The following is a 26,699-nucleotide window of genomic DNA, read 5'->3' on the forward strand; positions in this document are numbered from 1 at the left end:
TAAATGACCTTTGACCTTAACTTAGTGACCTGAAATTCTACTCACATGATTGGGGAGACTTGATAACCCTATAGTTCAAGTTTCATTGACTAAGAACTTATACTTTCAAAATTATATCAAAAATTCAAAAACTTAACCTTAGGTTAAGTTTTCGATGATGATGCTACAACATAGTCCAAGTCTGTTGACCTGAAATGACCTTTGACCTTGACTTTGTGATCTGAAATTCTACTCACATGATTGGGGATACTTGATTACCCTATAGTCAAAGTTTCATTGACTAAGAACTTATACTTTAAAAATTATATCAAAAATTCAAAAACTTAAAGGTAAAGACCAGTTATGGTCATGCGATTGCATTGTGAAAGAAACGTTGTGGAATCGATCAGAAAAGGTTGATCATCTAGCATCTAGCATCTGCAAGGTTCTGGTAAATCAATAATGATAAATCAAAATCGATTTTAGTAACTGTCCACCAAAAAATATATTCTAAATTTATTCGATTTTGAGTTTAGGGTTGTAAGTTCGGGGCAGCGCGGCGTTTGGAGGGCATGGTGCTATGGGGTGGCGAGCATTGTTCACAAACAATGTTCGCCGGCCCAGTGCGATGTGTTTTTTCCGAACGTGGCGCTTCCAGTGTTATTGCATGAATGAGTACACGCAAGTAACCCCTCATTTTATTTGTTTTGAAATCCCCAGCGACCCACATTTAGGTTGTATAGCTGTGTATTGTACACATTTCTTTCTTGGGCACGTCTTTCTTTTTTCTTTCTGTCCGTTGCTTGTTAAATTGAGTATAAATATGTACCATTTAAATGTGTAGATCTTATAAAAAAAACACACACACACACACAGGATGAATAATGACTGCTTATTTTGTGTTCTCTTGAATATGTAATAACACTTTGAAATCGCTTCATTCATGTAAGTATTATTTGTATCTTTTGTAAGACGTAATCAGGTTATTTTCAAACATGATTTTGTTTATAGAAGGGTTATGTCCAATCTTGTCATTTTTGTATTTGAACTGATGTATGTTTAGATTTACTTATAATAGTTATAATTAATCGAGAGTCTTGCTTGAGGACACCGCGGTCATGATACTTGTTGATAATTTTCTCAATATTGTAATTATGTATTTTTTATTTTTGGATATAGAATTATGTTTTTTTTATATGCTCACTTTCTTGTCACTGCACGCTCACCCTTCACTCCTTCACTCTTGCGCGCTCCATGTTAATATGTCACTCAAATTAAATGAATTCTGATGTTTTAATAGATGACCAAAATTTAGTTGAACACAATAACATTCATGATCAATCTACCTTAAGACCAACTAATAACATTAGTAATCAATTTAGTCTATTTCATATGAATGCTCGAAGTTTGAATAAAAATTCTCTTCCTTTTGAAATATTAATGGACTCTATTAATAATTTTCCCTTTTCGGCCATTGGTATCACAGAAACGTGGTTACATGAAAATTCACCCAAAATGTTTAATCTTTCTAATTATGAAATGATACGTAAAGACCGTAAGAATGGTAGAGGAGGAGGCGTTGCCATATACATAAATAATACATTTATATTCAAAATTCGGACTGATATAGAAATTGAAGGTTCCGGAAGTTTATTTATAGAAGTTAGTATGGGTAAAAATAAAAATATGATAATAGGAACTATTTATAGACCACCAACTAGTGATGTAGATACGTTCATAAATCAAATAGATTCCGTTTTGAATAAGATATCGCAGGAAAATAAACATATATATTTAATGGGTGATTATAATTTAGACTTAGTTAATAAAACAAACAATAATATATTGAAATTTTATAATACTATGTTATTATATTCTTGTTATCCCCATATTTCTAAACCTACTAGAATTGATAATGTAACAATAAGTGAAACATTGATTGATAATATATTCTCAAATGTCATACATGTCAGAACATTTAAATGGTGTTCTGTACTCAGATATATCAGATCATCTACCCATTTTTGTTATATGCTATAAAGTCATTAGTGAGAAAACTAGAAAAAAAAATTCGTTAAAAAGAGGAAAGAAACAGAACAAACTATTGATTCTTTAATTTCTGATTTGTCCAAAGAACAATGGCGCGAGATATTTTCGGTTGGAGATGCTAATTTATCATATCAAAACTTTTTGCATAAACTCTCTTTTATATAGATAAGAATATGCCATTTATTAAAAAAAAAAGATAATATAAGTATAAAACAGCCATGGATTACTCGGGGGTTAATGAAATCAATTTGAACTCGCAATCGTTTGTATAAAATATCATTGCGTAAACCAACTGCTCAGAATAAAGATAGATATAAGCATTATAGAAATAGATTAACAACTTTAATTCTTGTATCACGTAAACGGTATTATTCAAATAAAATAGAATCTAATCAAGGGAATGTAAAGGTATTATGGCAAATTATATACCTCACTTAAGTAATCCAGCAATCTGATTGGTCGAAATTGCATTCATAAACTTAAACTGTTCCCGAAAATTCCCGGTAACCATGGTCAAAAAACAGTTCAAAATCCCAATAACCATGGTTATTGGGAAAATAGGTCAGTCTCCATGGTTACCCTATAGGTTTACATGTTAAAAAATGGTCTGAGCGATCGAGGATACCGTACGTATGCGAAGAATTGGTCGGTAATTTCAATACAATTGAATCTCGATCGATCTTACCGACAATTTTATCTTGCATTGTTGACATGAAGACGAAAATAAACTTCCAAAAACAAAAAAAAAACATCTGCCGATAGATCTTGATCTAAGTTCGTGCCGATATGCATTGTAAAAGTAAAAGAAGGGCCCGTTTAATGGAGCAGCGGCGAAGCATCGACCACGCGAAGCCGTTTTCAATTCATTTTAATGTATATATTAAAAAAAACTACTGAGCATGGTGACATAGCGCGCTGGCCGAGCGGTTTGAGGCGCTGACTTTAGTAACATCACCTTTGGTACGCAAGAGTTCGAATCCTATCTTCGGCAAAAGTTTTTTTTTTTTTTTTTTTTTTTTTTGGCATATAAAAGTATTAATGACTGCTTTAATATTCGAGAAATAGTTGTTTTTATACGCTCTCGGGAAGGTTACAATTGGGCTATTCCCCTCGGCACGCCTCGGGTAATAGCACAATTCTAACCTTCCCTTGAGCGTATAAAAACAACTATTTCTCTCAAAGCAGTCATTAATACTATACTATTAATGATCTCTTAAAAACTAAAAAGAAAGTATGATCTGATATAATAGTTGAAAGTGGTAATGAAATCACGGACCCTCATTCAATTGCTACTGCTTTCAATAACTATTTTGTTAATATAGTTCCACGTTTAGCCTCGACAATACACTCAAATGAAAACTTTAAGGATTATTTATTTGATGCTAATGAAAATTCATTATTTTTTATTCCAGTGAATGAAAATGAAATATTAGAGATAGTTCGATCGTTTAAGATGAGTAGATCATGCGGTTATGATGGAATAAGTGTGTATTTATTAAAGAAAATGATTTATTGCTTGGCCTCTCCCCTAGTTCATAATTGTAATTTATCACTTTCGACAGGCATTTTCCCGGACTCCTTAAAGATAGCCAAAGTGATTCCTATTCATAAAAAAGATGATTTAACTCAAATAAAAAATTATCGCCCTATCTCGCTATTGGCAATTGCCGGTCATTTCCAAGATTTTAGAAAAAATTGTTTATAAACGCCTTTATTCTTTTTTACAAGAAAATAATACTCTTATTTGCAATCAGTTTGGATTCCGAAAAGGTTTTTCTACTGATTATGCTTTGATACAATCTTGTGATAAAATAACTCAAACACTTAATAATAAGGAACATATATAATTGGGGTTTTTATGGACCTGTCAAAAGCTTTTGACACCATGAATTATAACATTTTGTTGCAAAAACTTACTCATTATGGTATACGAGGCACAGCCTTAAACTTGTTTAAGAATTATTTAGTTAATCGAAAGCAATTTGTTTCATTTCAGTCAGTAAATTACCCTAACTTAAATGTGTAATGTGGTGTTCCACAAGGATCAATTTTAGGCCCCCTTCTTTTTCTTATTTATATTAATGACATAGTAAAGTCATCACCACTTCTTACTTACGTGCTTTTCGCAGATGACACTAACATATTTTGTTCTCATAAATGCTTGAATACTCTAATTTATACTCTCAATAATGAATTAGTTAAAATCTGAACATGGTTTAAATGCAATAAATTGTCCCTTAATTTAGATAAAACATGTTTTATAAATTTTTGTGCTTCCCAAACACACTTTGATCAGGTTATAAACATTGTTATTGATGATATTTCTATAGTGGAAAGGAAATCGACAACATTTTTCGGTATAACTTTGGATTCAAAGCTTACTTGGAATAATCATGTAAATAATATTACAACATCAATTTCAAGGGCAGTTGGGGTAATTGGTAAAATGAGGGATCTTGTACCCGAGAAAATACTTTATACATTATATAATGTGTAGTGACTTGACCTGCATTTGTAGATATTGTCTTGTCTTTATTGTGTTGCTTGAAGTCTAGCCTTTTATTCCATTGTCATTCATTTCTTTAGTGACACCTGTTACACTACTAGAGTGCCACACATACTTCCTCTGGCAAGCACATTCCACACCCTATGGGTTGGGATGTGCAACCACCTAGTGGTGTAGCTTATACAGGCACATTACACTTGCTTGCTTTATTTGCCACACCTATTATCATCACTTCTCCTGAGCTGTTCATATAGAGCACACATATTCTAGAGAGTCGATCTACAGCAAAGCTAATTCAGCTTCATCTTAATTCTTGTCCTATTTCTTCGCTTGTTTCTCTACTTGGTTCTGAGGCCTTATTACTTTATAGAGATTATAAGTTTCTTCTTCTTTACTTAATTCGCGAAGAAGCGGCATTACTTTGTACATGGTCTTACATATTCTTTCTACGGGTGCTGTGCAATATTTGAACTACTACTTGTGATATAATATATGTTCCAAGTATCTGTACTCAACAGGTGTTTCTACGAGACAAGGTAGGAAAGAAATCTATTTCTATTTCTTTTATTTAGGTGATTAAATTCCCTAAACTGGTGACCCCGACGTGATCCAGATTTTTTTTCTTCTGTTGATCTAATCTACCTTGTCATCGTCATTTTCATGCCTGATACCGATAGCAATGCATTACCTAGTGAGGCTTCTGAGCCATCCCCTCAAGTCTCATATGTTAGTTTAAAGCTTCCACCATTTTGGGCACATGATCCTGATATTTGGTTTGCTCAGGTTGAGGCTCAGTTTCAAACTAGAGGTGTATCACTTGAGTCTACAAAGTTTGCTTATGTTGTCGCCTCATTACAACCAGAGGTAGCTCTAGAGGTGCGCGATATTTTAATTGCCCCTCCCCAAACAGAGCCGTACAAGATACTAAAAGCAGCACTGGTTAAGCGAACTTCTGTCTCTGAGCAAAAGCGTCTAAACAAATTGCTGACGAGTGAAGAGTTAGGCGATAGGTCGCTCTCCCAACTCCTTGGGAGAATGCAACAATTATTAGGCTCTAGTACTTTGGAAACTAGTATACTGAAGCAATTATTTTTGCAACGCCTGCCAACCAATGTACAGCTGATTCTTGCTTCCACAAGCGATGATGTTAGCTTGGTTGAGCTGGCGGCATTAGCCGACAAAATTGTTGAAGTTGCTGGTCCGCCTACTATTTCTCATGTCTTACCTAAAGAGGCGCCAGCGCAGACTTACGCTTGCGCCACTCCCAATGACTCTGGAGAAGTACATCGACTTTCTACCCAGGTAGCTCAACTGGCTGCTCAGGTTCAAGCCTTGACTTGCTCTCTACAAGAGGACCGCAGAAGTCGCAGTCGACAGAGAGGTCCGAAGAATTCCGGCCATCGCCAATCAGCTTCCCGTAGCCCGAGTCGGCATCAACAACATGCTGGGGCTGAATGTTGGTACCACTGAAAGCATGGCAAACTAGCCCAGAAATGCATAAGTCCTTGCTCATACTCAGCAGGACAAAGCCGCCCTGGATATGTCCAGGGAAACGGCCCGCCAAGGAATAGCGGCGACTAATTCACTTGGCACCATTCAACCCAGTCGCCTTTTCTTTGTTCATGATAAACAATCAGGCACGCGTTTTCTTGTTGATACTGGGGCCGAAGTTAATATTTTCCCTCAATCCATGTTAGGAAAATCGGCAATGGTAAGTGCAACAAATATCCAACTTCAAGCTGTTAACAAGTCACCCATTCAGACTTTTGGCCAGAGATCTTTCACTCTTGATCTTGGGTTGTGGCGAGTTTTTCGTTGGATTTTTGTTGTCACGGACATACCTACACCTATCTTGGGAGCCGATTTCCTTGATAATTATGGACTATTAGTCGACATCAAACATCGACGGCTGATAGACACCACCACCACTCTTACAGTACAGGGAGTTGGTACATACACAGGCATCATTAGCCCGGTGTATGTCAAGCAAGATACTTTGGAGCATTTCCACTCCCTTCTTTGTGAGTATCCTGACATCACCCGGCCAGTATATAAGCACTCAGAAGTCAAGCATACAACCACCCACCATATCCAAACTCGAGGCCCACCTGCTTCAGCCCGCCCTCGTCGGCTTGCTCCGGATCGGCAGCAGATTGCCAAGGCAGAGTTTGAACACATGCTTGAACTCGGCATTATCAGACAATCTGATAGCAACTGGTCAAGTCCCTTGCACATGGTTCCGAAGAAGACACCAGGGGACTGGCGACCTTGTGGAGATTATCGCATGCTTAATGCTCGTACTATTCCTGATAGATACCCTATTCCTCATTTGCAAGATTTCTCTGCGTCACTTAGTGGCAAGACAATCTTTTCAAAGATTGATCTCATCAGGGCATATCATCAGATCCCAGTCGAGCCTAGCGATATCCACAAGACAGCTATAACCACGCCTTTTGGATTATTTGAGTTTGTAAGGATGCTGTTTGGTCTCCGCAATGCAGCTCAGACATTCCAAAGATTGATGGATGATGTCACTCGCGGTCTTCCTTTCGTCTATGTTTATCTCGACGATATTCTGGTTGCTAGTACTACCAAAGACGAACACGAGACACATCTCCGTCTACTCTTTGACCGCCTGCAAGAGTATGGAAACATTCTCAACCCCGCTAAGTGTCAGTTCGGAGTACCCTTACTGTCCTTTCTAGGGCATAAAGTTGACTCAGAAGGAATACAGCCGCTTAGTGACAAGGTGAAGATCATCCATGATTTTCTGATACCTACATCACTTACCAAACTACGAGAGTTCCTCGGGCTGATCAATTTCTACAGACGGTTCATTCCGCGGTGTGCAGAAGTACTCCAACCTCTCACAGATCTGTTGAAAAATAGAACGAAAAAGAACCAACCAATCACCCTAGGTGAACAAGAACTTTCTGCTTTCAAACAGGCTAAAGATCAGTTAGCTAACGCTGCAGTTTTAGTTCATCCTAGAATTGATGTTCCTCTATGCCTGTTGGTTGATGCATCTGATGTGGGAGTTGGAGGAACTATCCAACAGCTGGTAGATGGTGTTTGGCAACCATTGGCAACCATTTCTTTTCTAAGAGACTACAGCCTGCCGAGAATAAGTACAGCACTTTCGGTCGGGAACTGTTAGCAGCCTACCTCGGTGTAAAGCACTTTCACCATCTACTTGAAGGTCACACATTTACCATCTACACAGATCACAAACCTCTCACCCATGCTTTGAATTCAAAGCCTGACCGACACTCACCTCGTGAAATACGCCAGCTTGATTTCATATCCCAATACACATCTGAGATACACCACATAGCAGGAAGGGGGAACACAGCCGCAGACGCTCTCTCCCGTCTGTGTATCGACAGAGTTGATTCATCCTCGGTCATAGATTTTGCAGCCATTGCAAAAGATCAAGAGGATGATGGTGAGGTACAAGACTCCTCGCTTCAACTCAAGTCTATATCGCTTCCTGGTTCTCTTACTACCATGCTATGTGATGTTTCGACAGGTATTGCTAGACCCCTTGTTCCAGTCAAACACAGACGAGCTATTTTTGACGCCCTCCACAGACTTTCCCATCCTGGGATCAAGGCCACTCAAAAGCTTGTTACGGAACGTTTCGTTTGGCCTTGTATCAATCATTATATCAGGAAATGGGCCAGAACATGTCTTGAATGCCAGGGATGTAAAGTGCATAAAAATGCATTAGCGCAGGGAGGTGAAAGAAAAGGAGGCGAAACTCTTGTAATTTATTCAAACGCATTCTTGAGTTCTAAAGCGTAACAATGGGATGTGTAACATTCCACTTGGCTTTGAAGTTCCATGCTCCAAACCGCGCTTCCACTGCGAGGACTTTCGGAAGCCAGGCACCAGTTTTACATTTATTACAAAATATTAAATTACCGGCGAAATTTCAGTGTAAATCAAAAACTTTATATGGGGATTTTATTGGGAATAGTGCATCAAACAAATTTTCAAATTTAGAACTCCGTCCTTCCTTTAATTTGTGTGCCAGAGTTAGTAAAAGAAAAATTACATCCTGTCAAAAACTCAATATTTTAGGATGATGCGCTAATTTATGCATGCTTTAATGTCCCGTTATTTGATCCATGATTTACAATCTTCAATAACATTAAGTTTGCTAATGCGTGTTTTCGCGTGTTTTTTGTATTTTTCAAGTTTAAAAAAGGATGAAAATACACAAGTTTGTGTTCGCTTGTTCTACTCTTTACACATTCAACAATGGATGAGAAATCATTGGAAGGGACAGCGAACAGTTGCAGTGATACCATTTTCTGATGTAGGGATTCTAACTCCTGAAATTTCATGCGCTCTTTTATCTCACCACCTGGTCAACAGTTGCAGATTAGCGCATAACTTTTCGGCGGCTTGGAGCATGGGGTCAAAGGAGAGCGGCTTGATTCCAGTCCTTCTCTATCACGTCCCTGATTAGTGTTACCTTATTGTATATACTGTAATGTAGTTTGGGGGAACTGTAGTATAACTAAGATTAATATAATTTTTCTCTTGCAAAAAAGAGCACTTAGGATTTGTACTCATTCTAATTACTTAGCTCATACAAATCCGTTATTTTATAGATTAAACATTTTAAAAGTGAGTGATTTGCACTTATATCAAACAGCAATCTGTATGTTTAAATACACACAAAATTCACTTCCTCTTTTTCATGACGTATTTATTCCTAATTCCCATGTTCACTCATATCCAACGCGTAATTGTACTGATTTTCATTTACACAATCCTAAAACTTTGTTAGCGCATAAGTCTATAAGATATCACGGTCCAGACATTTGGAATGCACTCCCTAGACATGTTAAACAGTGTACATTTCTCTATTCATTTAAAGCTACACTAAAAAAAAACATTATTTCACAATATAATGTATAAAGATTTAAAAAAAAAAAAAAAATTAAAAGCGTTCTTTGTAAAACTTTAGAAACTACATTAAATTTTGGTCTGACGTTACATAGTAATACTGATGATTCAACATATTGGCGCATGAGGACACTTGCACTTGCACACACACACCGCTCGCACCCTTGTTTTTGTTTAGTTTCTCTCTTATCTCTGTCATAAACGTATAATTAGTAGCCATATAAATATGAGATTCATATGCTAATTTTATAATTATTTATATTGAATACAACTGTTTATATTCACATTTAATTGTAATATATATCATTTGAGTATCATGGCCCCTCTTCTTGTTAATTTGCCAAAATTTCACAACTCATTTTTATCTTAGCTCGGTTGACCGTCTACTCAAGCTTTTGCTTATAACGGCGACCTTCTGCTTTCTTTATACACGCAATGGCCCAACGTATAGGTTTACTCTTACTCATGTATTATACATTTGTTTCTATATTTTGTATATTGTTTGTATACCTTATGTTTTATATAATTATCCATATTTGTTGTATAACTGATTTGTTTGATTGCAGAAAATAAAGTCTTTGAAATGAAATGGAATTATCAAAATGATAAGAAATTTGGCCCATTCTTCGTAAAGTTACAAGCACTATACACAGAAAGATGTATATGGGACTACCCTATATCTCTCACAGACCATGAGAGAAACAAATTTACCAAATATATGAATTAGTAGGCAGTTTCCCAGCAAATTTTTTATCATCATGTATTAGTTAAAACACATTCTTTCACATGATTGGTAATGAGAGCTCCCATTTCATTTTTTGAAATTGGGGCGTTTCCAATACTGGTCTTTACCTTTAACCTTAGGTTAAGTTTTTGATGTTGACGCCGCCGCCGTCACCGGAAAAGCGGCGCCTATGTCTCACTTTTTGCTACGCAGGCGAGACAAAAACTGCACATGTATTATATAGTTGATAATTACACTGTGCATATAGTCACTCATGTTATTACATACTCGAAGCATGTTCAGCAATAACTGTCTAAGTATAAATCCAAGCTGTTGGCTTGAACAATAGGACTTACGGAAACCTGGTTATCCAGTGATTCAAACCTACCATTTGCATTCGATGGTTATGATCTTGTTGTCAATAATTTTTCGTTTCACACAGTTACGACTATTCAATTCTAAATGAAATTAATGTAATGAACGAAACACTGGAGTCTCTTTTTATCGAAATCAATGTTCCGGATACTAAAAATATAATCATGGGTATTATGTATAGACCTCCAAGTCCAAATTTAAATGATTTCATAGTGTACCTTACAGATTTACTAAAGAATCCACTTTTTATAAACAAAGATGTTTTCATAATGGGAGATTTTAATATTGATATTTTAAAGCATAATAACAACAATATATCCCATGAATTTTTTGAAATATTTTTGACTGCCTCGTTTTTGCCTTTGATATCGAAACCCACCTGTATAGCAAATCACTCCGCCACCCTTATTTATAATGTTTTTTGCAATACTCTTCCTACCCCAGACTCTTCTGTAATTCTATCTGATATAACGGATCATTTTCCTATTATGTCACATTTTACCCTTAAGCACTCATTAGTTAATCATCACAGACCATCAAGACGCAGACCTAACCATGAAAACATTGCCATTCTTGGCGCATCTTTAGACTCTGGTTACTGGTCGTGTGTTTACGATAATAATGACGTAAATTTATCTTTTAATAATTTCCTTAACATATTTCATGATCAATTAGATATTCTGTTCACATTCCTAAAGTTAAAGACAAAGGAACTACCTACAAAAAATCACCCAGACTTCCATGGATTTCTAAATCACTTTTACGTTCAATTAACAGAAAAAATAACTTATATTATAAATGTAAAATGAAAGGTACTGAACAGGCAAAAGCTAGATACAACAGTTATAAAAATATTTTAACTGAAACAATACGATTAGCAAAAAAAAACTACTTTACGAACCAGTTAACTTTATATAAGAACGATATTCAAAACACATGGAAGATTTTAAAACAAGCAATGAATTTATCCAATAACAAATTAACAATAACTAAAATTAGGTATAATGATGATATTGTCGAAGATCCTGAAAACATAGCCAATACTTTCAACAACTTTTTTTCCTCTATCGGGACAAACTTGGCTGAAGGTATTCCTCCTTCAGCCAAACATTTCTCTGATTACTTAGGCACATCAAACCCATACATGCCAACATTTGAAAATCAGAAATCTGTACAAATTATGCTATTTTCAAAAAAAAAGAGGAACAATCCTAACTCTCCTATTCAATACTACAGACAAATTTGTACAGGAAGAGGAACACCTGCATTAAAATGATAATTATCTTCTCCCAAAAAGAGGAATGTTCCTCTTTAATCTGAACAGTTGGCATGTATGCAAACCCCAATACTATTTTTCTCACTCCTATAGTTAAAGAAGATATCATTGATATTGTATCTAATTTGAATAACAAAAAGAGTCCCGGCTATGACGACATTAATAATTTTATTCTAAAAGGTGTAATATCTTCAATTGTAAATCCTTTAGTACACATTCTTAATCTATCGTTACTTAATGGACAAGTCCCAGATAATATGAAAATCGCAAAAGTCATACCCCTGTACAAAAAAGGTGATAAGTTGAATGTCAGTAATTATCGACCAATCTCTTTATCATCCTCCTTGTCGAAAATTCTAGAAAAAGTTGTTTATCGTAGAACTGTTTACTTTTTAAAAACTCATAGTATTTTTTCCAACTTTCAGTTTGGATTTAGAGAAAAACATAATACTGAACATGCCTTATTGAATTTTATTGACAAAGTAGCGCATGCTTTAGACAATTCTTCTCACCTGGTTGGCATCTTCCTGGACTTCTCCAAGGCCTTCGACACCATCAATCATGACATCTTATTATTCAAACTTTCTCATTATGGGGTGTGTGGAAAGGCCTTGGAGTGGTTCAGGAGTTACTTATCCAATAGACGACAATATGTATTCTTGAATGATCATACTTCCAATATGCAAAACGTAAATTGTGGAGTACCGCAGGGAAGTTTGTTGGGCCCTTTATTGTTTATTATTTATATTAATGACTTTTGTAAATCATCCAATGTCCTTTCATTTATACTTTTTGCTGACGATTCTAATTTATTTTATTCCCATAGAAATCCAAATTCCCTAGTCAATGTTGTAAATTCTGAACTTGAAAAAGTCACCCAATGGATAAAAGCAAACAAACTATCCCTTAACCTCCAAAAAACCAAATATATGTTATTAAGTAATTCTATTGACACACTGCCCAAGAATATCATTTTTGACGATACCCCCTTGGAAGTTGTTTCATTCATTAATTTTTTAGGCATTACTGTTAGATAACAAACTTTCGTGGAAATACCATATAGATAATACATGCAAGATCATTTCACGGAATATTGGCATAATAAATAAACTTAAATTTCATTTTCCGACATCATCCCTACTCATGCTTTATTCATCTTTAATTTTACCATACCTGAATTATGGAATACTTACTTGGGGCAACACGCAGCAAACTCTATTAAATAGACTGTTATTATTACAAAAGAAGTCTCTCTGTATTATTTACCCTTCTGCTCCACTCTCACACACAGACCCGTTATTTGGTAATGGCAGACTATTAAAAACAAATGACCTGTATCTACTTCACTTAGGACAATTTATGTATAAGTATTCAAAAAAGACCCTTCCACATATATTTGATGCCATGTTCCCCCTAAATCGGTCATCTCATGATAACCCAACTAGATGGTCAAACGAGTTTCACCTTCCACTCTTTAGAACTTTATTAGTGAAGAAATTTTTTTATGCATGATGGTCCTATATTTTGGAATTCTCTAAGTGAAAGTATTAAAAATAGTCCATTCCTAAATTCTTTCAAGAAAAATCTAAAAACATTTTTGCTCAAATCTTATAGTAATATACAAGAATAATCTGATAACAGTTGGAAATCATCTTAATTTTTCATTTAGGTCTTCATCATCTGCTCGATTAATTTAATATTTATTTGGTCTTATGATCTTACCTTCCCAAAATTAACATTATAACTTACTTTTTCCGGTCATGATTTGTCCTGCTTCTTCCTTCCCCCTTTTCCCCTTTCCTTCTTATCTGTTTTACTTCTCCTTGTAGTACATGTTTCGTGTTTGTAAATTGTGTGTTGTTTTGAAATATTGTCTTGTGTTTTCTAAGTCTTCGTAGGCAAAATTTGAAACATTTTTATTTTTATTTTTTTCTGGGGGATCCACAACCTACAAGCACTGCTTTTTAGTGGATCCCCCCCCCCCCCCCCCCCATTTCCTCAGAAATTCAGAAATTCTTGTAGTAATTTTATTATGTGCAAAGTTTATTTGTATAGTTTCTTGAAAAAATGAATTATGTATGAAATCAAATGTAATATCCTTGTTTACCTTTCTGTTGGAAATGAAATAAATATAAATATGAATACGAAAGTAGAAATATATCACTGGTCTGGTTTGGAGTGAAGCTTGAAGGGCCCAACACAGCATTACACAGTCAGGCATGCATCCGACTACACATAGTAGTCTATCCACATTGCATGGCCTTTGGTGGTCATCTTGGATCCAGTTCAAGGTAACAAATTACGTTTTAAAATAACACTGGGTGGTGTCTTTAAGACCAGGAACTAGTTACTTTGCTCCGAGAATGAGAAAAACCAAGAATTTTCAAAGTCTATTGCCCAGACAATTTTGTTGAAGTCTGCTCCATGCACATGGGCCACCTCCTCCTTTATTAGGGACTTTTAGATTTGCATGGACTGATACGTGTGAAGTCCATTCAAGGCAGTGCATTAAAAGGACGTCGATCGTAGCAATATATGTTGTCGTTGTGCAAATCTAAAAGTCCCTATTGATGAAGTGTACTCATCCCTCACCCAAGCATCAATCCATTCCAGTTACATCAAATCTATAACACTACAGTATATAAGGTCAAATTTAAATCTAAAGATTCCAAACTTCTGATAACCATTAGTTTTTGATCTACAGGTTTGTACCATTGGCATTATAGTACATGTATAGTCATTTATTGGAAATAAAATTGCAAAAGAAAGTAATTCAAATTCAGTTGTTAGGGCATCATAAACATGTCCTTCATAACATGCACAAAGTTTTAAGACATCCGAAGGATGGAAAGTAAAAAAGTACCCTAAATCAGTGATAATTATTAACAGATAACTAAATTGGCCAACTTCGTTGCAGTTTGACATGCTCTGATGCACATTTTTTGTTGCATGCTAGCCTAAACGACTTTACACAATCTATGTTTATATATACATCAATGACTCTGTGCAATAGCTTACATGCCTTCTGATGAAAGCAAATAAATTACATTAAAAAACATAGTAAGAGATGTATAAACACAAGATGGAGAAAGAGAATTGATTTTATTAAGAAATCATTTCAATGTAAAGCATCATCATTCCTTACTTTGCGATGCATGTATATGAAAGGTGAAAATATCTTCATATCAATGGGTAATAAATAAATTAGGAAGAGTTCACTCACAGTTGCTTGAGGCTTATGTCCATGCATGACTGATGATATGGTTTTCTTCAGAGTCCCAGTCTGAGCAGCTGCAGGGGGGGGGGGGGGGGGGGGAAGGGGGGTTAAAAGGATCCAGAACAAATTAAAATATAATAATTGTAACATTTATTCGATCAATATCTAGTGTGAATGTCATACAAAATCTGAATTTGTACGAGTCATTGGTGGTTACAGATACATGTAGTTACTATGCACAATACCAGGAACTCCAGGCATTGTACAGGTGAAAACATAACCAGCTGGCCCTGTGCAGTTATGGGGCACAAAAAAATTACTGCGGAATGTTCTTAAAATAGATGTTCATTGCTTTTTAAAAACTAACTTTATTTTCATTATTGCAAAGATGAAACTTTGATTTGACAAGGTTATCAAAATTCAATGCTTGGAAACATTCAAAGTAATGATAATTATAAATTACAAAACGCTTAAATACAGCCCCGGCATAGCACCTGAAGAGCTCTCCGAACGCTGCCGAGATGTGTGAGATCACAGGATGGACATGATTTGCACAAGCAGACGATGCCCTATGATATCTCACACATTTTCAGTGCCTGTTTTTTCATCTTCTCTTGAGTTCTTTCTCTTACTTTACTACGTCAGGCTAAATGTATAATCTATTGCCTCACTCTAAACCCGGGGCATGGTTTTAATTTGATGACAAATGCAGGAATACAAAAATAAAGTAATCTGTCGCTTGTAAACAAAATAAGACGCCATTGTATATTCAGCTGCACACACCACAGTATCTTCAGCGTTTCAAGAGATAACAAATGCCGTCCTTATATCAATCCGGGGGGTTTTTCAATTTGAAAGTCTGGTTTCTTTGATTGTTAATTAACCCCTATCCTGTGTATTTACAAACAAAAGATTTTAGTTATCAGTATCAGTTTCATATCCCCTTTTGAATGGTTTGAAATGCCATCACATTTATATACACTAAACTCATTATAATTTGAGAAATAATAGCTTTGCAATCATGTTCATTCTTTATGGGATGTCGTCTGCTTGGGCAGTATTGGTCCATTATGTGACGTCATTAAAACATCGTTATTTTTCTGGCGAATCCCTCGTATATCCCAGCTGCTATGGAAGAGGTTGTATTTGAATTTTTATTAATCACCCGATATGTAGTTGACCTAAAACTTGTACGACAGTCATCTGTTAGCTTACCAGTTTCTAGTGATACATTAGTTGACATATTTGTGATTTTATTTGAATTTCCACTTTAAACACTGAAGTAAAGCGTTCCCTCAAACCATTGATAATTGAATTCTTCCACTCCAATAGGCTTAATACAGGGACCACCTTGTACAACCGAAGGTAGGGGATTGATTTAACGTTTCCAAGATTTACAACAAAATTAAACCGGACTAATATTTCTCACCTACAGCAGCAGCTGTCTTGGACGTTGGTATATCAGTGCAATCACCAAGTCCAAAGATATTGGGGTACTTGATGTGTTGACAGGTAGTCTTGTTGACAGTCAGAAAGCCAGTTTCATCAACCAGTGGGCTAGCCTTGAGCACATCTGGAGGTCCCATGGGAGGAGGAACATGGATCATCTCATACTAGAAAAGTATTTTACAAAGCACAGGAATGTCATATGCTTCATTCATACTAAATGTTTCACATTACAGACTTGGCATGTCATCTAACAGACAATCGTGTACATGACATTATTTTTGAAGAGCCATTATAAATGTTTGTATTGTTTTCACTATCCAATTTACTAGAAATTTCCCATCCAAGGAACATCTTGGCTTATCAATCAAATTTGAAAATTGTTTGTACATTATGAATATGCAAGGTGTTTTCTACAGATACCCATTTTTATAATGCTTCAACAGATAAATCTAAACTGTAATGAATGGTTGAAGAATTGCTCTTTTATTTCTTCATTGCAGCAGAAAAATGGCTGTGTTTATTAAAATGCTTGTATATTACTTTCAAGCTTGCCAATTGTCATAAAGTAAAGAAACACACAGGATGCAGGACTTACAGGGAAAGTTAAGATTTCACCATCCTCAATTTGGAAGTCTGCCTCTCTCTTTTCGTGTCTGATCTCGACCAGTGTGTGTTTGTAGTGCACCTTGATGTCTCTCTCTTCACAAATCTTTCTCAGACTTGCAGCATACTTGGGTGGACCAAATATGACAGCCTGAGGAGTGATGTACATCACTTCTGCTTGATCCCGTTTCCCATTCTGAAAGAGGTTCAGTCATTGAGTAAATCTTGTGCAGTGACAGATATTTGTGGCAGCAGAGATTGAGCTATGAAGAAGTATAATTCTCATGGAAGTCTGAATTTTTGGACAGATAATCCAAATAGAGCTTTAATGTTTGCCCTCGATATCAGCATCTGATATCAATATAATATTGACTGGCCTTCAAGGGAATTCCCCCCTGATATCAAATTGGTTTTAATAAAAGCAGAAAAACAACAGAAACAAATTAGTGAAAGTTTGAACAAAATCAAATTAGAAATAGGAAAGTTATGAATCTATCATGCGAGCTCCTCTCCAATTTGCTCTGTACAGAAAATTTTAGAAACTTTCATTTTCTTAGTTATTGATGACAAAATATATTTGTTTCATACAAGAATTGTATAAAAACATATTTGCAACAGTTATATTTAAGTTGAATGTATGATTTAATATTTTCTTAATTAAAAAAAGGGAGATTTTTTAAGTTTATAAGTACAGGGCAAAATGGGAGGGGACCTTGCAACATATGTCACAGAGTTGCAAATTTATGTTTGATTGATTGCACCTTCAAAAATGCATAACTTTTAAAATTTTTATCGGTTTGTTTGGATGGGGGTGTGCTGCTCAAGCCTTGAAACCCTACATATTTTTAAAGGCATCATTTAACAATGTAAGATCTGAGATGCACGGTCCTACGTACTATCAGTGTCTGTGATATTGTGTAATATTGAAGCCCTAAAAAAAAATCGCACTTCAAAATGATCAAGAAGTGCCTCAAAAAAGTAAAAATCTTTGAGTGACTGGTTTTACCATAGTTGTTTTCCCCAAAAGACTGTGGTGGTATGAAAAATGTTTGGAAAACGTCATTAGGGGGGATTTTCCTCGAAATAATTAAGGCCCATTTTTCACAATTTTTGTGAACCCTGGAACCCTGAAAAACCATGAACATATTTACATCATTCATAACGTTTATACAAAACAGTTAAACAAGTAATACTCGTTTGCAAATTAAACATATATCATTAACCTAGTAAACAGTAATGTCAATAGGAAAATATTGATTAAGTCATGTGAACAAGACCCCTGTTACACATGCGTCAGCTTTTAAAGCAGGCCCCAGAGGCGGCCTCACGCCTGCAATTTGAAGCCGCCTCGAGATCATCAAACCCCTGTTACACATGATCTCGGGCCCGCAATTTTGCCTCTACACATAGGCCGTCCTCACGTCGCCTTTTCACGAGCTGACGTTGGGGCGGACTAAGGAAAGACAGAAAGAGAAAGTGATAAAATGATAAAAACAAAGAGAAGATGAAAGAAGGAAGAAACAAAGAATTACTGAAGGAAATACAGAAAGAGAGAGTGATAGAATGATAAAAAACAAAGAATAACTTAAGAGAAGGTGATAGAAGGAAGAAACAAGAATAACATAAGAAAAGACAGAAAGAGAAAGTGATAGAATGATAAAAACAAAGAATAACATAAGGAAAGACAGAAAGAGGGAGTGATAGAATGAAAAAAACAAAGAATAACATAAGGAAATACAGAAATAGAGAGTGATAGAATGATAAAAACAAAGAATAACATAAGGAAAGACAGAAAGAGAAAGTAATAGAATGATAAAAAGAAAAAATAACATGAGGAAAGACAGAAAGAGAGAGTGATAGAACGATAAAAACAAAGAATAACATAAGGAAATACAGAAAGAAAGAGTGATAGAATGATAAAAACAAAGAATAACTTAAGAGAAGGTGATAGAAGAAACAAAGAATAACATAAGGAAATACAGAAAGAGAGAGTGATAGAATGATAAAAAAGTTTTGATTTATTTATTTAATTCTAATCTTTTGACAGGGTAGCCCATTCACCAACAAGTAGTGGTCTTCCATGGAACCCTGAAAAACCATGAACATATTTACATCATTCATAACGTTTATACAAAACAGTTAAACAAGTAATACTCGTTTGCAAATTAAACATATATCATTAACCTAGTAAACAGTAATGTCAATAGGAAAATATTGATTAAGTCATGTGAACAAGACCCCTGTTACACATGCGTCAGCTTTTAAAGCAGGCCCCAGAGGCGGCCTCACGCCTGCAATTTGAAGCCGCCTCGAGATCATCAAACCCCTGTTACACATGATCTTGGGCCCGCAATTTTGCCTCTACACATAGGCCGTCCTCACGTCGCCTTTTCATGAGCTGACGTTGGGGCGGACTAAGGAAAGACAGAAAGAGAAAGTGATAAAATGATAAAAACAAAGAGAAGATGAAAGAAGGAAGAAACAAAGAATTACTTAAGGAAAGACAGAAAGAGAAAGTGGTAGAATGATAAAAACAAAGAATAACATAAGAGAAGATGAAAGAAGGAAGAAACAAAGAATTACTTAAGGAAAGACAGAAAGAGAAAGCAATAGAATGATAAAAACAAAGAATATAACATAAGGAAAGACAGAAAGAGAGAGTGATAGAATGTTAAAAACAAAGAATAACATAAGGAAATACAGAAAGAGAGAGTGATAGAATGATAAAAAACAAAGAATAACTTAAGAGAAGGTGATAGAAGGAAGAAACAAGAATAACATAAGAAAAGACAGAAAGAGAAAGTGATAGAATGATAAAAACAAAGAATAACATAAGGAAAGACAGAAAGAGGGAGTGATAGAATGAAAAAAACAAAGAATAACATAAGGAAATACAGAAATAGAGAGTGATAGAATGATAAAAACAAAGAATAACATAAGGAAAGACAGAAAGAGAAAGTGATAGAATGATGAAAAGAAAAAATAACATAAGGAAAGACAGAAAGAGAGAGTGATAGAATGATAAAAATAAAGAATAACATAAGGAAATACAGAAAGAAAGAGTGATAGAATGATAAAAACAAAGAATAACTTAAGAGAAGGTGATAGAAGAAACAAAGAATAACATAAGGAAATACAGAAAGAGAGAGTGATAGAATGATAAAAACAAAGAATAACATAAGGAAATACAGAAAGAAAGAGTGATAGAATGATAAAAACAAAGAATAACTTAAGAGAAGGTGATTGAAGGAAGAAACAAAGAATAACATAAGAAAAGACAGAAAGAGAAATTGATAGAATGATAAAAACAAAGAATAACATCAGGAAAGACAGAAAGAGGGAGTGATAGAATGATAAAAACAAAGAATAACATAAAGAAAGACAGAAAGAGAGAGTGATAGAATGATAAAAAAGTTTTGATTTATTTATTTATTTCTAATCTTTTGACAGGGTAGCCCATTCACCAACAAGTAGTGGTCTTCCATGGAACCCTGAAAAACCATGAACATATTTACATCATTCATAACGTTTATACAAAACAGTTAAACAAGTAATACTCGTTTGCAAATTAAACATATATCATTAACCTAGTAAACAGTAATGTCAATAGGAAAATATTGATTAAGTCATGTGAACAAGACCCCTGTTACACATGCGTCAGCTTTTAAAGCAGGCCCCAGAGGCGGCCTCACGCCTGCAATTTGAAGCCGCCTCGAGATCATCAAACCCCTGTTACACATGATCTCGGGCCCGCAATTTTGCCTCTACACATAGGCCGTCCTCACGTCGCCTTTTCACGAGCTGACGTTGGGGCGGACTAAGAAAAGACAGAAAGAGAAAGTGATAAAATGATAAAAACAAAGAGAAGATGAAAGAAGGAAGAAACAAAGAATTTCTGAAGGAAAGACAGAAAGAGAAAGTGGTAGAATGATAAAAACAAAGAATAACATAAGAGAAGATGAAAGAAGGAAGAAACAAAGAATTACTTAAGGAAAGACAGAAAGAGAAAGCAATAGAATGATAAAAACAAAGAATATAACATAAGGAAAGACAGAAAAAGGGGGTGATAGAATGATAAAAACAAAGAATAACATAAGGAAAGACAGAAAGAGAGAGTGATAGAATGTTAAAAACAAAGAATAACATAAGGAAATACAGAAAGAGAGAGTGATAGAATGATAAAAAACAAAGAATAACTTAAGAGAAGGTGATAGAAGGAAGAAACAAGAATAACATAAGAAAAGACAGAAAGAGAAAGTGATAGAATGATAAAAACAAAGAATAACATAAGGAAAGACAGAAAGAGGGAGTGATAGAATGAAAAAAACAAAGAATAACATAAGGAAATACAGAAATAGAGAGTGATAGAATGATAAAAACAAAGAATAACATAAGGAAAGACAGAAAGAGAAAGTAATAGAATGATAAAAAGAAAAAATAACATAAGGAAAGACAGAAAGAGAGAGTGATAGAATGATAAAAACAAAGAATTACATAAGGAAATACAGAAAGAAAGAGTGATAGAATGATAAAAACATAGAATAACTTAAGAGAAGGTGATAGAAGGAAGAAACAAAGAATAACATAAGGAAATACAGAAAGAGAGAGTGATAGAATGATAAAAACAAAGAATAACATAAGGAAATACAGAAAGAAAGAGTGATAGAATGATAAAAACAAAGAATAACTTAAGAGAAGGTGATAGAAGGAAGAAACAAAGAATAACATAAGAAAAGACAGAAAGAGAAATTGATAGAATGATAAAAACAAAGAATAACATTAGGAAAGACAGAAAGAGGGAGTGATAGAATGATAAAAACAAAGAATAACATAAAGAAAGACAGAAAGAGAGAGTGATAGAATGATAAAAAAGTTTTGATTTATTTATTTATTTCTAATCTTTTGACAGGGTAGCCCATTCACCAACAAGTAGTGGTCTTCCATGGAACCCTGAAAAACCATGAACATATTTACATCATTCATAACGTTTATACAAAACAGTTAAACAAGTAATACTCGTTTGCAAATTAAACATATATCATTAACCTAGTAAACAGTAATGTCAATAGGAAAATATTGATTAAGTCATGTGAACAAGACCCCTGTTACACATGCGTCAGCTTTTAAAGCAGGCCCCAGAGGCGGCCTCACGCCTGCAATTTGAAGCCGCCTCGAGATCATCAAACCCCTGTTACACATGATCTCGGGCCCGCAATTTTGCCTCTACACATAGGCCGTCCTCACGTCGCCTTTTCACGAGCTGACGTTGGGGCGGACTAAGGAAAGACAGAAAGAGAAAGTGATAAAATGATAAAAACAAAGAGAAGATGAAAGAAGGAAAAAACAAAGAATTACTGAAGGAAAGACAGAAAGAGAAAGTGGTAGAATGATAAAAACAAAGAATAACATAAGAGAAGATGAAAGAAGGAAGAAACAAAGAATTACTTAAGGAAAGACAGAAAGAGAAAGCAATAGAATGATAAAAACAAAGAATATAACATAAGGAAAGACAGAAAAAGGGGGTGATAGAATGATAAAAACAAAGAATAACATAAGGAAAGACAGAAAGAGAGAGTGATAGAATGTTATAAACAAAGAATAACATAAGGAAATACAGAAAGAGAGAGTGATAGAATGATAAAAAACAAAGAATAACTTAAGAGAAGGTGATAGAAGGAAGAAACAAGAATAACATAAGAAAAGACAGAAAGAGAAAGTGATAGAATGATAAAAACAAAGAATAACATAAGGAAAGACAGAAAGAGGGAGTGATAGAATGAAAAAAACAAAGAATAACATAAGGAAATACAGAAATAGAGAGTGATAGAATGATAAAAACAAAGAATAACATAAGGAAAGACAGAAAGAGAAAGTAATAGAATGATAAAAAGAAAAAATAACATGAGGAAAGACAGAAAGAGAGAGTGATAGAACGATAAAAACAAAGAATAACATAAGGAAATACAGAAAGAAAGAGTGATAGAATGATAAAAACAAAGAATAACTTAAGAGAAGGTGATAGAAGGAAGAAACAAAGAATAACATAAGGAAATACAGACAGAGAGAGTGATAGAATGATAAAAACAAAGAATAATATAAGGAAATACAGAAAGAAAGAGTGATAGAATGATAAAAACAAAGAATAACTTAAGAGAAGGTGATAGAAGGAAGAAACAAAGAATAACATAAGAAAAGACAGAAAGAGAAATTGATAGAATGATAAAAACAAAGAATAACATTAGGAAAGACAGAAAGAGGGAGTGATAGAATGATAAAAACAAAGAATAACATAAAGAAAGACAGAAAGAGAGAGTGATAGAATGATAAAAAAGTTTTGATTTATTTATTTAATTCTAATCTTTTGACAGGGTAGCCCATTCACCAACAAGTAGTGGTCTTCCATGGAACCCTGAAAAACCATGAACATATTTACATCATTCATAACGTTTATACAAAACAGTTAAACAAGTAATACTCGTTTGCAAATTAAACATATATCATTAACCTAGTAAACAGTAATGTCAATAGGAAAATATTGATTAAGTCATGTGAACAAGACCCCTGTTACACATGCGTCAGCTTTTAAAGCAGGCCCCAGAGGCGGCCTCACGCCTGCAATTTGAAGCCGCCTCGAGATCATCAAACCCCTGTTACACATGATCTTGGGCCCGCAATTTTGCCTCTACACATAGGCCGTCCTCACGTCGCCTTTTCATGAGCTGACGTTGGGGCGGACTAAGGAAAGACAGAAAGAGAAAGTGATAAAATGATAAAAACAAAGAGAAGATGAAAGAAGGAAGAAACAAAGAATTACTTAAGGAAAGACAGAAAGAGAAAGTGGTAGAATGATAAAAACAAAGAATAACATAAGAGAAGATGAAAGAAGGAAGAAACAAAGAATTACTTAAGGAAAGACAGAAAGAGAAAGCAATAGAATGATAAAAACAAAGAATATAACATAAGGAAAGACAGAAAGAGAGAGTGATAGAATGTTAAAAACAAAGAATAACATAAGGAAATACAGAAAGAGAGAGTGATAGAATGATAAAAAACAAAGAATAACTTAAGAGAAGGTGATAGAAGGAAGAAACAAGAATAACATAAGAAAAGACAGAAAGAGAAAGTGATAGAATGATAAAAACAAAGAATAACATAAGGAAAGACAGAAAGAGGGAGTGATAGAATGAAAAAAACAAAGAATAACATAAGGAAATACAGAAATAGAGAGTGATAGAATGATAAAAACAAAGAATAACATAAGGAAAGACAGAAAGAGAAAGTGATAGAATGATGAAAAGAAAAAATAACATAAGGAAAGACAGAAAGAGAGAGTGATAGAATGATAAAAATAAAGAATAACATAAGGAAATACAGAAAGAAAGAGTGATAGAATGATAAAAACAAAGAATAACTTAAGAGAAGGTGATAGAAGAAACAAAGAATAACATAAGGAAATACAGAAAGAGAGAGTGATAGAATGATAAAAACAAAGAATAACATAAGGAAATACAGAAAGAAAGAGTGATAGAATGATAAAAACAAAGAATAACTTAAGAGAAGGTGATTGAAGGAAGAAACAAAGAATAACATAAGAAAAGACAGAAAGAGAAATTGATAGAATGATAAAAACAAAGAATAACATCAGGAAAGACAGAAAGAGGGAGTGATAGAATGATAAAAACAAAGAATAACATAAAGAAAGACAGAAAGAGAGAGTGATAGAATGATAAAAAAGTTTTGATTTATTTATTTATTTCTAATCTTTTGACAGGGTAGCCCATTCACCAACAAGTAGTGGTCTTCCATGGAACCCTGAAAAACCATGAACATATTTACATCATTCATAACGTTTATACAAAACAGTTAAACAAGTAATACTCGTTTGCAAATTAAACATATATCATTAACCTAGTAAACAGTAATGTCAATAGGAAAATATTGATTAAGTCATGTGAACAAGACCCCTGTTACACATGCGTCAGCTTTTAAAGCAGGCCCCAGAGGCGGCCTCACGCCTGCAATTTGAAGCCGCCTCGAGATCATCAAACCCCTGTTACACATGATCTCGGGCCCGCAATTTTGCCTCTACACATAGGCCGTCCTCACGTCGCCTTTTCACGAGCTGACGTTGGGGCGGACTAAGAAAAGACAGAAAGAGAAAGTGATAAAATGATAAAAACAAAGAGAAGATGAAAGAAGGAAGAAACAAAGAATTTCTGAAGGAAAGACAGAAAGAGAAAGTGGTAGAATGATAAAAACAAAGAATAACATAAGAGAAGATGAAAGAAGGAAGAAACAAAGAATTACTTAAGGAAAGACAGAAAGAGAAAGCAATAGAATGATAAAAACAAAGAATATAACATAAGGAAAGACAGAAAAAGGGGGTGATAGAATGATAAAAACAAAGAATAACATAAGGAAAGACAGAAAGAGAGAGTGATAGAATGTTAAAAACAAAGAATAACATAAGGAAATACAGAAAGAGAGAGTGATAGAATGATAAAAAACAAAGAATAACTTAAGAGAAGGTGATAGAAGGAAGAAACAAGAATAACATAAGAAAAGACAGAAAGAGAAAGTGATAGAATGATAAAAACAAAGAATAACATAAGGAAAGACAGAAAGAGGGAGTGATAGAATGAAAAAAACAAAGAATAACATAAGGAAATACAGAAATAGAGAGTGATAGAATGATAAAAACAAAGAATAACATAAGGAAAGACAGAAAGAGAAAGTAATAGAATGATAAAAAGAAAAAATAACATAAGGAAAGACAGAAAGAGAGAGTGATAGAATGATAAAAACAAAGAATAACATAAGGAAATACAGAAAGAAAGAGTGATAGAATGATAAAAACATAGAATAACTTAAGAGAAGGTGATAGAAGGAAGAAACAAAGAATAACATAAGGAAATACAGAAAGAGAGAGTGATAGAATGATAAAAACAAAGAATAACATAAGGAAATACAGAAAGAAAGAGTGATAGAATGATAAAAACAAAGAATAACTTAAGAGAAGGTGATAGAAGGAAGAAACAAAGAATAACATAAGAAAAGACAGAAAGAGAAATTGATAGAATGATAAAAACAAAGAATAACATTAGGAAAGACAGAAAGAGGGAGTGATAGAAAGATAAAAACAAAGAATAACATAAAGAAAGACAGAAAGAGAGAGTGATAGAATGATAAAAAAGTTTTGATTTATTTATTTATTTCTAATCTTTTGACAGGGTAGCCCATTCACCAACAAGTAGTGGTCTTCCATGGAACCCTGAAAAACCATGAACATATTTACATCATTCATAACGTTTATACAAAACAGTTAAACAAGTAATACTCGTTTGCAAATTAAACATATATCATTAACCTAGTAAACAGTAATGTCAATAGGAAAATATTGATTAAGTCATGTGAACAAGGCCCCTGTTACACATGCGTCAGCTTTTAAAGCAGGCCCCAGAGGCGGCCTCACGCCTGCAATTTGAAGCCGCCTCGAGATCATCAAACCCCTGTTACACATGATCTCGGGCCCGCAATTTTGCCTCTACACATAGGCCGTCCTCACGTCGCCTTTTCACGAGCTGACGTTGGGGCGGACTAAGGA

General features: G+C 34.6%; 1 protein-coding gene across 4 annotated transcripts in view; it reads right to left on the reverse strand.

Moving 5' to 3' along the window:
* Positions 1-5,081: 5,081 nt before the first annotated feature.
* The window catches only part of LOC105446119 (sulfide:quinone oxidoreductase, mitochondrial-like), a 55,808-nt gene continuing 34,190 nt past the window's right edge, over positions 5,082-26,699 (reverse strand). For 3 of the 4 annotated variants that reach the window (XM_031000154.1, XM_031000152.1, XM_031000151.1), the window contains 3 exons: positions 17,088-17,291; positions 16,473-16,656; positions 13,887-15,117 (listed from right to left, as the gene is read on the reverse strand). In XM_031000154.1, coding sequence (XP_030856014.1) covers positions 14,945-15,117; positions 16,473-16,656; positions 17,088-17,291 — 561 coding nt within the window. In that variant the 3' untranslated portion in view covers positions 13,887-14,944. Of the gene's footprint in view, positions 7,410-13,886; positions 15,118-16,472; positions 16,657-17,087; positions 17,292-26,699 lie in introns of those variants that run through there. The other variant, XM_031000153.1, reaches the window with a different exon arrangement.

The sequence above is a fragment of the Strongylocentrotus purpuratus genome, unplaced genomic scaffold, assembly GCF_000002235.5.
Source record: "Strongylocentrotus purpuratus isolate Spur 01 unplaced genomic scaffold, Spur_5.0 spur5_scaffold_6, whole genome shotgun sequence".
Taxonomy (NCBI): Eukaryota; Metazoa; Echinodermata; class Echinoidea; order Camarodonta; family Strongylocentrotidae; genus Strongylocentrotus; species Strongylocentrotus purpuratus.